The 12,968-nt window shown below is 46.8% G+C and overlaps 1 protein-coding gene across 2 annotated transcripts; it reads right to left on the bottom strand.

The window, feature by feature from the left end:
- Positions 1-355: 355 nt before the first annotated feature.
- Positions 356-11,231, bottom strand: LOC146384670 (fibroblast growth factor receptor substrate 2-like). 2 transcript variants are annotated; one of them, XM_084936714.1, is made up of 7 exons: positions 8,626-11,231; positions 5,300-5,368; positions 5,126-5,217; positions 4,018-4,204; positions 2,934-3,068; positions 2,467-2,630; positions 356-1,653 (listed from the first exon to the last, which is right to left on the bottom strand). In XM_084936714.1, exons 3-7 carry the CDS (start codon positions 5,189-5,191, stop codon positions 628-630), a joined length of 1,578 nt encoding a protein of 525 aa, XP_084792840.1. In that variant the 5' UTR covers positions 5,192-5,217; positions 5,300-5,368; positions 8,626-11,231; the 3' UTR covers positions 356-627. The 2 variants fall into 2 exon arrangements, with proteins under 2 accessions (XP_084792840.1, XP_084792841.1); XM_084936715.1 differs by lacking the exon at positions 8,626-11,231 and adding an exon at positions 5,579-8,619.
- Between the last annotated feature and the right edge of the window lie 1,737 nt (positions 11,232-12,968).

Here is a 12,968-nt window from a genome sequence, read left to right as displayed (position 1 = left end):
ATATATATTTAACACATTTAAGGAAAATACTAATAAAATAAAAATAAATGTTTATTAAGCCATTTTGATAGGAAATTGCTTAATTTTAGAAATGTTTTTGCTCTATAAAATTGTTTTCTTTTAGAATCACTCATTTTAGCAGTAGGATTTACATGAAAAGAGAAATTAAGTTTGAGTGAAAATGTACATTTTTTGCACTCTCTGGTCAACTGACTCGGTGAATCAAATGACTCAAAAAATCCGATTCACTTTGGTGAGTGACTCATTAAAACCCGATTCAGTAAAAAGAATCAAATTTACCATCACTAGTTCAGACATTTAAGTGTGCTAAACAGACTCCTCCCCAAACAGGCTCTGCAGTAGAAATAAAACCAGACTTTTATTGTGGCACATCTACTGTACATGTAGAACATAAGTGACTTACAGCAGCACGTAGTGACTCGTATAAAAGGCTAAATGGAATGCTTTGTTCAGTAATACTGATTTGTACCATATAAGGAAGTCTATTACATCATCAGCACGCCGCCTCCAGCAGAGGTATGTCATCATCAGTCTGTCTGCAGGAAGTGTCCGGCTCATGGAGTCCGTGTGCGGCTCGGCGTGGAGCCCAGAGTAAAAACGGGGGGGTCACGCCGTGCTTTTGGTGGGCAGCTCCGTGCTGTTGTGTCTCGTCTTGCGTGACGTGCCGTCGTCCCGCGGCCGCGCCTTCTGTAAGTTGGACATGGCAGCGGTGCGCTCGATGTCGATGAGGGCATAGAGTTCGGTGCGGCGGGTGGGGGTGGTGGGGGGCAACGGCGAGGAGGGAGTGCGCGGCGTGTGGGGATTGCTCCCGTCGGAGGCGCCTTTGTTCCCGGCCCCGCCGTCCATCTCCACCTCGATGTAGTTGAGCGTCTTGGGCGGCTCGCTGTGGCCCGACACCAGCGGCCGGCGGAAGTCAAAGTTGAAGATGGTGGGCCCATCAACGCGGCGGCGGGCCGTGTCAGGCCGATGGGCGCTGAGCGGCGCCGTGACGTTCTCTGTGTTGACGTAGTTGTGCGAGGACTCGAGCGCAGCGGACAACGGGTGGGAGTAGGAGTGGTGCAGGTGGTGGTGGGCATGGTGGTTGTAGCCATTGAGCGACGGCGTTTTGGAGCCGCCGCAGCTCTTCTCCTCGTCCTCGGAGCTCGGCTTCCTCGCCTCCCACACGGGCGGAAGCGCTGGCAGGTTCTCATAGTCCAGCAGGGCCGTGCGCCGCTGGGCCGAGTTATTGACATTCTGCAGGTCGGGTGTGAGGGGGGGCGGGCGGTGGCGGCGAGGAGCCGACGAGCCGTTGGAGTGCGTGGCGGCGGGTTCAGGCTCGGTGGGCTTCTCGCCGTGGCCGTTAGTCTCTTGGTGCTCGGCGGCATCCTTCAGCTCCTTCTGCCGCCGCTCCATCAGCTGCCTCTGAACAGGCGTGGGGCCCAGCACAAAACGCACGCCTTGTGGCTCCAGCAACACCTGTGGCTCTGCTGGGGTGGGCGTCGGTGGCGGTGGCTCCCCGCGGACCCTCGGAGGGGGCGGAGGCGTCGGCGGACACTGAGACTGTGGAGAGGTAGGGCTCTCCAGCGGGGTGGTGACAGTTAGCGGGCTCGGCTGCTCCTCCAGGAGCCCCGTGGTGTTGACGTAGGTGTGTACCTGTGAACAGATAGGATAGGTGAGACCCAGTTACCTACAGGTCACCATACTGCCGACAAACTTTAAAGTGACAGAAAGCTTCAGGGACATCAGGAGCACGGAAAACATCTGGAAACGATCACCTGAACCCTCGGACTGTCCAGGTGTGTCACATCTCTCATTTACTTAGATGACGAGCAGTCCAAGTCCTCCAGGTAAAGCTAACAGGTGAGAGGAGTGAGACACCTGTACAATCATCAGTGGTCCCCAGGTGATCTCTCAGGAGTTTTCAGGTAGCAGATTCCTTCAGCTGGACTTTATGTTCTGCTAGTGAAGATCAGACCTGTGTCTACCTGATCTAAAAACTGATAGGTCAGCACCTTCTTCTTCAGGTGTTTGATTAAAATGCAGGAGCTACTGTTACCTAAGGTCTGAGGTACAGATTGATGTGGTCGACAGGTTTCTGATCGATTTCTGTACATTACTGTGTTGAAACTAACTGACACAATGCTTTTCTAATGAGGGGTCATTTCAGCCTATTGGTCAACATGATAACATCACAGTATCTAATAAAACCTTCAGGGGCTTGAGGTGTACTTGTGTCAGGTTTAATGGGTCACTATATTGGTAGAAAGAGTTTACCAGCAGCCTGGGGTTTTTATTGTGAAAAGCAGATGCAGGAAGAAGCCGTTCTCTGCTTGTGCATAGAACAAAACACTTCCTGTGCAGGTGTATTTTAACCATGCTCAAACGTGACCGGGCAGTGCTGCTGAAAGTGCAGACAGAGCTCAGGATGTCCCGCCCCCGACAGCGAGGATCGCAGGTGAGACTTACCGCTTCATCGGCCACCAGCAGAGGGTGCGTAGACTCCTCCCCCACCGACGGCAGCCGGGTGCTCGCCACAGACGGGTGACGACTGGAGGGGTGAGATGGTGCCTCGCCTACAGATGGGATCCGCGTGACACCGTTTGGCACAGACGGCACTGAGTAGCCGAGAGCTGCAGCCAGAGGGGAAAGAGAGATGGGAGGGGTTTAGGGAGTAAGCATGTGACCTGCACCTGTAAACGTCACATGGTAAAAATACACTAACACCTGAATTTCATGTTGAAGGCTTTAAGATTTTCAAGCCTCCAATCACTGATCACCCTCCTTCTGACAGCACCTGACCTGGTCTCCAACAGGAATTGACATGAACCTTCACTTCATCTAACAGCCACCAGAGGGCGACACAACACACAGATTTGGTGCTCTCTTTCCCTCCCCACACATCATTTCACTCCGCGGTTGTCAGGTGTTTTTACCTGCAGGCGTGAGCGCCGCCTGGTGGCTGGGTTCCAGCACAGCCTCCTCCACCACGCTGATGCTGTGGCTGTGCATCACCTCCTGCAGCATGTTGAAGATCTCCTCAGCGCGAGCACACTTGAAGGCAAAGATGCCTGAACACACACACACACACACACACACACAGGTTAAAATGAGCACCCACACCTGGTCAGGTAGAAACAGCCAGGTTTAAACTACAGAACACTGAGTTTGAATCAGGACAATCAAACTGAGCTCAGGTGAGTCCAGGAGGAGGTGGAGCTTACAGGTGAAGTCACAGTGAAGGGGTCACCAACAGCAACAACATTAAGAACACTTACAGGTGAGATCAGTAACAGGTAATCTGGTTACTGTGGTTACTATGCTGCACTCTGTCAGCTGCAGCCTCACCCACAGGAAACAGGAAGAGAGATGAGTCAGAGGGGATCGGTCTAATCTCTGAAGACACAAACAGCTTCCTGCCCAAGGAGGCAATCAGCAGGCAGGAAACAAACAAGCCAATCAGAGCTGAGGAAAGTTTTTCTCATGTCACTAGCACGCTATTGTGGTGGGCGGACCCAGAGTCATGCTCTGGATGAGTGATGCTGCGACTTAGCATTTGCAGAAAAATGCACATGATCTACAATCGCTGAAGTGAAAATTTAGCTCCTCCTACATCTCAGAGACGTTCCTATGATGGTCGCTGAGCGGTGGGAGGAGCTGCTGATCAACTATCAGAATGATCCAGATCAACTGGTTTTCTATTGATCTGGATCATTTTGGTGGTTCTGCTGACTGCTCACAGGAACCAAAACCAGGTGGATCACGCACCACACACACTGTAGGCAGGTTTTGATCCACACGCTCTTTCACAGACAGCTGATCAATACTGATCGGGGGCGGGGCAGGACAAAGGACATTCTGCTGAGACTTACTAGGCCACCTGACCTAACGGCCCCTCCTACACCCCCCCTCCTGACAGCGAATCATAGCAAGGCAGAGACCAGAAACAAGAAACACCTTTAATCAACACACACGATCCTGTGGTGACCTCATTTCCTGTTGGCACACACGGATTCTTACCTTGGCCCGTCTGGCAGCGGCGGCCGCTCTCGAACGAGAACAGGTTAGAGTCGTAGCCATAGCGGCGCAGGCACAGATAAGGCCACCTGACGTCATCGCGGCGATGGGTATGGAGGACGAGCTCGGCGTCGGTCAGCTCCATCACTCCCGAGCCCAGTTCGTTCCCATCGTCGTCCACATTGATCACCTGACGGGCAGAGAGAGAGAGCGTCATGACCTCTGACATTTCACGCCTTTACCGGCACCACACCCAGTATCAGCACACATCTGCAGAAATCAGTGAATCTTAATGCTGAGGATGAGTTTAACGTAGCGTGCTCTGTCTTCATGCTGAACACAAGATGTGAACTTCTCACGGCCTTGTGTTCAGAAGCAAACAACCATCTAACGCCACCTACAAACTGACGGAGGTCGTGCCTCCGCACCCTGCAGCTGCTCATTTAAGCCCGAGGACCTTCTACATCACAAACATCTCCACAGACTGAAGTTTTATTTAAGCACCACATGGCGGATCTTTGTTTACTATGCAGTGAGACAGCAAACGTAGCCCGTCACGATCACCCAGTTACTGCTGGTGTCACTCTGTGACATCACATTTCATTCTGTTAGCTGCAACCAACCACACGACGTTACACCTATGTCAGTTTGTAAGAGCAGCGCTCAGTGGCGTGAATCAGCCTTTATATGTGCAGCGTTTCATGTCCCCTTTAAAGGGACAGTACACTCAAAAATTTGGATGAGACCACTGTGACCCGGAGAACCTGCGCCCTCTCAATGAGGCGGATATCACCTCCTGCCTGCTGGTCATAAATTATTGATGATTTGAGCGATCAGAGGACGAGAACTTTAACCACGTGACCTGAAAATTCTCCTCCCTTTTCTGAGATCAGCTGATCTCTGACTCATTTCCCAGCATAAACCCGTTTAGACTTACAGCCCATTGCTGTTACAGCTGTGGGAGCTGAGGCTCCGCCCACGGCCCAACCTGCTCACCAATCGGCCGCCCTCACGTGGAGACACGTCGGCAGGTGTGCAGCAGGGCTGTGAGTAACGAGCGAGCGACGGGACGCGTGGGCGTACAGGTGAGGCAGGCCGGGGCAGGACTCACCTTGAATTTACTCTGATGATTATCTGGAATCGACTCTTTCTCTGGACAGCTTAGGCAGCTACCCATGGCTTCTTCAGAGCACCATCTGATGTCTGCAGCAAGGAGAAGGCACGTGAGGAAACATGGCAGCACCCAGACGACGCACGCACGCTGCTCCCCGATTGGTGGACTCACCTAGATCCTGCCTCCGGTAGCCCTGCTTCCATCCTCAGAGCCGTCAGGGGTCAAACAGGAACAGCAGCTCTGCACAAGAAACAGCAGGCGAGGCTCAGTGCACCAAAATAAAAGATCACACTGCCCTCTGACATCACTCTGCATCATCAACAGCTCTCGGTTTGTTTGTTTTTTGCATTATTTTGTCTGATGGTTTTCAGGTGACATTTGGTGTTAAAGAAGTTGATCATAAAACAGCGTTTGGCATTTTGCGCCACACTTCACTCGTGTTGCTGTCACCTTAATAATACGACAGGCATTCATGAGGACGCCAGATGTAGATCGCTTTGATACCCTGACCCTGTGACCATTGCTCAACGCTTCCTCGTTTCTTCTGTCCAGTCTGACGATAAGGTGCCGTGACCTCTGACCCTTCTGTTTTTCTGCTGCCGTTTTTCTCTTTCGTCATAACAGTGCTCCTGTTAATTAAACAAATTATTCATGTTTTTTAATATAAAAAACATTAACTGGCTTTTGGGATTGTTACGCAGTCTCCAGCTTGCAGCACGCCACTTCAAGCTGCCGCTGCCGGATTACTCTCAAAGACAAAAACGCTCTAAAATCATCCTTCCACAAAAAACTGTTTAAAGAGGCTAAAACATAGTTCAATGCTCGGATCAATGTCCCTGATCGGCTCAATCACCGATCGCAGCGCGCCTCATGTTTTCAGAGCCGTCACACAGTCACTGATGTGCTGGCAGAGGCTGCATCACACATCCTGTGACACTCTCAAACACAGCATCGGTCTGCGCTTTCATGCGTCACAGAAATCTCGATCATTACTCCTGAAATCATTTTTGCTGCTGCTGTAATGACGCAGCTCTGATGATCCAGGCGGAACTGTTTACGTCTGACGGCTGCCTCTCATTGGTCCGTCACTCTCTTTGGTCGTTGCTCTTAATGAGATTGGATTTTAAAGTTTCCGTCTTCTTTTCATTCAAATGAATTCTTCAATTCATTTTCATGATTTTACTGGAAGGAGAAAAACTGTCAAATTAAAAATAATCAGAATTCACCTGTTTAGTTTTCTAAACCTGAGACGGTGCTTTCTGCAGACTCACTGGGAGCTGCAGGAAACCACTGCCAGATCCAGATTACACAAGTGAAGCTCAGTTTAACAAATAAACTTATTATTTTACAGCTTCAGCGTGTGAGGGCGTTCGAGGCTTTACTCACTCACTTTAATCATTTGCCCGACAGACAGCCCCGCCCACCCCGTGAGCCGGCACCTTCGCTTGAGCTGGACTCAAACAGGAAACGATTATAAAGCCGTCATTTTTATTTACAGGTGGAAGCAGCGACCGAACGCCGCATAGCTGACACATTCGTGTCACTGTCCAAGAAAAGGGAAAATGATCTTAAAACAGCCTCTGACCAGCTTCAGAAAAGAAAATAAACTTTACCTAGCCTTACCTTAGCTGCTTCAGTCATCAATAACCAGGTTTAGTTTCATTGTTTTCAGCTGCAGAGCAGTCAAGTGTGTCTGAAATCATCAGCTCCACCTCAGTGCGGTCACACTGGGTCAACCCACCGGGCGACGGGTCGGCATTTGTTCCATTTAGCAAAATTCGATGACCACATCGCCTTCATCTAAAATCTGACACATGAAGATTAAAAACATCTACACTAATCTGAGCGCATCACAAACTTTTACAGCTGATTTTTATGCTTTTATTTTGAAGGTCCGAGTGACTCGGTTTAGTTTCTGTGGGTTAAACGTGCTTTAACGAGTTTCGGCGTTTTCAAGTTTTATCCAAAGCAGGCGAGCCCAAAACATCTCACAGCACTGATCCATCGGGTAAGCAGAACGTTGGAGGTTCACACCGTCTTCATGTTGGCGTGTTAGTATTTTGGCCTTTTCCGTGGACCAATTTACTGATTTATTTTTTTTCTATTCTTATTTTATTTTTGTAATTCACCTTTTCTTCCCATCTCCTGTGCTGCAGTTAATTTTCCTCAGTGTGGGATTAAATATAACGTCCATGTTTATGTAGAAGTGACATGAAACGTCTCACCAGAGTCCATTCACAAAAACAGGTTATACCTGGCGGGAAACTCGGCCACTTTTTCATGTTTCACTGAATTACCTGTGATCCAAACAGACCCTGCGTCACAGCAATAGGGACGGGGGCAGACCCGGAGCTCACCTGTTCTCTCAGGTAAAAGTCCTGTTTTCCTGAATGGTGTCTGGTGAAGAGTCGGGGTGAACAGCAGGAAACCACGATGATAGTCTCCTGACCTCACACTGTTTTTCCTTTAATCTGTCACTCTACAATCAATCTTCAAAGCTTTTTACAACCACGTCCCAACATTTAAACATTAAAAACCTTTAATCAACTAATAATCTGATTAATCAGCCACCTGTTTCTCTTCCAATCAGGTATTTAACAAATGATTGGTAATCAATAAATGGATGAAGTCTGAATTTAAATGGAAAAAAAAACAAACGCTTTTTACTGATTAGAAAATACTAAGACTGGCTGATATTGATCTGACTGATTTCACCCAGCCTTGTCAGTCTGATGGGTTTGATGTTAAATTAAGCTATAGATGAGGAAGATAAACTAAAATAAACTGAGGAACGAGGATTGTAAATGTCAACATCCCAGAGTTGATCGATCAATATAAAAAATCTCAATAACCTATAATAATCAGCTAATCAATATTCCAAACCCCCACAGATCCTTTGACTTAGTCGTTCAGATAATTATTAGCCTGTTTATCAATAAATAACGAAGATAATTTCCTGCCAGAAGAGTTTGAACGGTTCCCTTATAGAGCACACTGATTTTTGAAGGAAGGTCTCTGGAGCAGCTGACTGATTAATCAATAAAATAACTGACAGATAAGATGAAACTGGCACCGATTGATTAATCGATCACTGACTGAATGAAAGCAGCCTGATCTTTGTGTTTCTGTCCTTCCTTGTTTTGAATCACTCACTCAGAATGCGTGTGCGTGCGTGCGTGCGTGTGGTGTGGGGGGAGGCTGAAAACACTGACTTATTACTTTACCACAGTGTGTGTGAGATAATGGCCCGTGTTTCTTTCTCTCTGGGTCACAGCCTCTCCCCGCGAGGCCGCGCCACTCTCGCCCCGCTCTCGGTGAACTTTGTTGGGCTGACAAACTTCGGTGTGTGGGTGTAATGGCAGCTAGCAGCACGGAGCTAAGCTCAATAAGCTAACCGTGATTTCAGCTAATTAGCTCGGGGCTACACACCGACGCACTCCGCCCGCTCGTTCCCACAAACATCCAACAAACAGCCCGGGACAAAGAAACATACTTACGGGGCTACTTCGCCGTGTCCGATGGGAGCATCCAAACCGCGGGACGCCCTCGGGGCCGCTCGGCAGCTCGGATTGGGGCCGAGAAGACGCTGGGGCAGCTAGCGTTAGCCGCGGCTACAGCCGCAGATCCTCCATCTTTCCTCTTCGCCGCTGAGCGCCAAAAAACAATTACAACTTCTTCCAGCCGCCGCTAACGCTGCTGTCTGCGCCGATTAACCAGCGGGAAGCGGCTCAAACCCATCGACGGGCCTTCGGGGTACTCTGCAGACTTCCCCCGCGCGTCCTCACACACTTTTTTCGCCTTTAAAACACTCTTTGGTTCACTCACAGCGTCCTCTGTTCGGCCTCACTCCGACAAACTTCCGACACTTCACAGCCGCGATGTGGAAAGCCCGCCACACGGCGCATGCGCGGCCTCTGGAGCTTGGGACAGCCGGGGCCTCTCCCCGCCAGACGCCGAGACACACTGCAACTAAACACACACACACACACACAGCTACCAAAACACACACACCTAACCACAATCTAACTGTGATGCTAAAACCACATTCTGAGTCTCAAAAATGTCTTCAAACTTGTGGGGACGGGCACTTTGTCCCCATAAGGCCTCTTGGTCCCCACAAGCATAGTAGTGTTCCAATTTCTGGTCCTCACAACAATCTAAACATGGCACACAGACACACACAAACACATGTCAGGATAACAGTGTAAGTGATCAAAAGTCCTACAAATTTCTCATAAAATCCTGAAATAACTCAGTAACAGAAAGTGTCTGACCTTTGACCTTTGGATAAGGCCAAAGGTAAAAGCACGTGCAGTTCAGCGTGGGCTTAATGGGGGTGGGGGGTTGACCTGAAACCTTGGTAGACAACAGTGAATTCAGCCGGCTGCTTTGAGACACAACCACGGATCGATTAACAAGACCGAGCAGGAACAAAACCGCTCTTCAGACACGCAGAGCTCCTTAAACCTGCGTTCTGTCCAATGCCCAGCAAGACTCCTCTTCGCCTGCTTCAGGTGTGAGCTGCAGGTGGTAAACAGGAGATGGTGGGTTTGAGTCCCAGTGACGCTGAGTGGGAACATCTCACAGGCAGGAAGAGTGCTCGCACAGATGAGGTTTCTTCTTCCTCATACCTGGGCTTCAGACCAGAGTAATCAATATCCTGCTGATCATTCTGAGGTCCAGGTTTGAACTAAGGTCACATGCTCTTTACAAACATCACACGCTTGCTCTGATCTCACTGACAGTAACAGTTATTATAAAACTTTTATATGAATTATTTACATGTAATTTAGTTATTTTGTAAAAGTCACTAAATCAGACCACTGATCAGAAATGATTCAAATATTATTGATAAATCATTAAACCAGTTTCATTCCTCACGCTGTTACTTTATTAAACTGATCTGATGTTAAAATGTTAATTTAATAAGGAAACTATAATCTTCTGTCTCACTAGCATCATATTCTTATGGGCAGAATATCTTTAGATTAATGAATAAAAAACATATTTTATTTTATATTCATGGATATAAATCTTCTATTTTATAATGAGTAGAATAAGATTTTTATTTCAGTCTACACTCTGCAGCAGATAACATCCTTCTGTTATTTTTTTTACAAGGTTCTTCGCTGTTATTTTGGGCTTTTATTGTGAAAAGCTGGGGCAGGAAGAATCCATTTTTTCCACATTATTATAACTAATCAACCTTCCTATATTGATCAAACAGCGGTGATCAAATAATCCTCAGCTGATATCTGTTTGAATCGCACGACTTCAGAGAGGGAAGTTTACATTTTAGTCTTATTTTGGAAACTTCAGCAGAGTTTTAATCTGGGCTTATCTCCTTCCAGAGGAATCTGGATTTACTCAGCTCCTCCTGTCAGATCCCTGTTCTCCACCAGTGCTGGGTCTAGAACCAGATCCTTGTGGTTGCAGGACGTTGGCGTCTTTAGCGCAGTGTCAGTGGAGAAGAGGCGAAAACCTCCTTGGCCGTGATGAGCTGATGATACAGAAGGTAAAAGCTGTGACTGAGTTGGGACATGAATGCTGTTTGCGTCCTCTGAAGGAAAGGAGCTTCAGTGCTTCCTTTCCAGTATTTAAGTCTGACATCATTAGCTGTTTCCGGCCCGGGTCCAAACTTCGCTTCAAGTCCCAAAGTCGAACAAACACTGCGGCACCACTGAGACTTACAAACTGTCTAAATCAGGGGTCGGCAACCTTTCTGATGACGAGTGCCATTTAAAGTTTCCTCAGAAGTCAGCGTGCTGTATGATTGCATTAGCAATAAATGTAATAACGCTCTATATTAACAGTTACACACTATATAGAATAACTTTATAGAATTATATGTGTTCACAGATGTTGGCAGCTGTCAGCGAATAGTTATCAGCTACTTTGAAACAAAAAAAGACTTTTTATCCATAACAGCAAATGAACTGAACAACAGAAAATACAAATGCTCTTTATGGTCTCCTCACAACAATGATAAGAAAAATAAACTGGGCCAATATGGCATGTTTGGTAATACAGAGATACACATGTTAATGTGATCTCTGGTCTCCCACTCAGAGACACAGGTCTCTGAGTGTCCAGCATGCCCCCCTCTCCCTGTTAATGCCCACCTGCCCCCCTGGCAACACTTTGCTAGACCCGCCCCTGCACAGTTACCAGCTGTCAGCTACTTAGAAAAGGATCCTGGTGTTATTTGTCTCTCAGAAACAGTTCATAACTTCAACTCATCCATGTCACCTAAAAGGTAAACCTGTTTCTCCATCACCTGTTCAGCTCTGATGATTCAGTAAGGACATCTCCTGGTTTCATCTTCATGTTTCCCTCTCACCACATATCCAAACCCACATCATGACCAGCAGCTTTACAGCTGTGGCTCCAGCAAACATCAGCTGATACTAGAAATGAATATTAAATAAATTCTAACAACAGCTGATCAAGCTTAAACGTGCTGCTGTTGTTTAGCGCGACATCCGCTGGTTTCCTCTTTCTGGCGCAAAGTGGGCGATAAACAAACAAGAGAGACGATCAGCTGATCATTGATCAGTTTCATGATTGAAGGAGCAACAGGAGAGAGAGGGGAGAGAATGAGAGAAGAAGAGGCAGCTGTGCAGCAAAGACACAGAATAAATCCAGCTTTGTGTCTTTTTCATTGTAGCTGAAGTCCGGGACAAACTGTTCCTTTTCAGCTCAACACGAAACGTGTAATATTTTCTCTGAATGCGGGGCGATTTCATTTTTACGGGACTGTTGGCAACTCTAATAACAAACCTAATAATAAAATAGTGATGGTATATTTGATTCTTTTTACTGAATTGAGTTTTAATGAGTCACTCATCAAAGTGAATCGGTTTTTTGAGTCATTTGATTCACTGAGTCAGTTGACCAGAGAGTGCAAAAAATGTACATTTTCACTCAAACTTAATTTGTTTCTCTTTTCATGTAAATCCTACTGCTAAGATGAGTGATTCTAAAAGAAACCAACCATTTTATAGAGCAAAAAAGAGCAAAAACATTTCTAAAATTAAGCAATTTCCTATCAAAATTGCTTAATAAACATTTATTTTTATTTTTATTTTATTAGTATTTTCCTTAAATGTGTTAAATATATATATTTTCTCATCTAAATGTCCACTGAGCTGTGAGCCAGGGGGCGGTAATGCGCCTTAACATTGGTTGCCAACCAAGAAGAAGAAGCTTTGAGCCAGGGGGGAGGGGGTGAGTAGCTCAAATGTGCTTTTAGCAGAGCGATGCTACTGTGAACCGAGGAGCTATTGTCTTGATGTGAGCTTCTACTCAGGGGTTTTTCTTCCAGTTCAGAGTAGAAATCTTTTTGTTAACATACTGGATGTTGTGTTTTTCTCCACAATTTTAATTATAAGCTAGATACATTGCTGCTAACAGCAACAGGGATGAGTGAGTGAGTCAGTTGGGCTTGTGAATCATGATTCATGAGTCAGTAAAGTGATTCTCGAGTATTGAACGATTCGTTCATGATTCGCGCATCACTATAATAAAATAAAGTTGACTATCAGCAGTGTTGGGTAAGTTACTTTAAATTAGTAACTTAGTTACATTACTAGTTACTTCTATCAAAAGTAACTCAGTTACTTCAAGTTACTCGTTACTTTCAGAGTAACTAGTTACTAGGGAAAGTAACTTTGGTTTTACTCAGAATTCTCTTGTTAATGTGTTGCTTCCGTAACTGGATACCCAGCAAGACTGCCAGTCTTCTAGCTTGCTTACTTGCCACAAGTGCACTGTGCCACCTATAGAAAGGAAAAAATAGTGTGCACATTTCCACGAGAGAAATCCCACACCTGATTCTATC

The sequence above is a fragment of the Perissodus microlepis genome, chromosome 7 (genome assembly GCF_051167445.1).
Source record: "Perissodus microlepis isolate ML-2025 ecotype Zambia chromosome 7, ASM5116744v1, whole genome shotgun sequence".
Taxonomy (NCBI): Eukaryota; Metazoa; Chordata; class Actinopteri; order Cichliformes; family Cichlidae; genus Perissodus; species Perissodus microlepis.
This window is presented reverse-complemented; position numbering and strand designations above follow the sequence as displayed.

Coding starts and splice junctions, on each gene's coding strand:
- LOC146384670 (XM_084936714.1), bottom strand. CDS start 5,191: ATGGGTAGCTGCCTAAGCTGTCCAGAGAAAGAGTCGATTCCAGATAAT. Junction 4,205..5,125: donor ATCATCAGAGTAAATTCAAG/GTGAGTCCTGCC, acceptor TCTGCCCGTCAG/GTGATCAATGTGGACGACGA. Junction 2,631..2,933: donor GGCGGCGCTCACGCCTGCAG/GTAAAAACACCT, acceptor CTCTGGCTGCAG/CTCTCGGCTACTCAGTGCCG.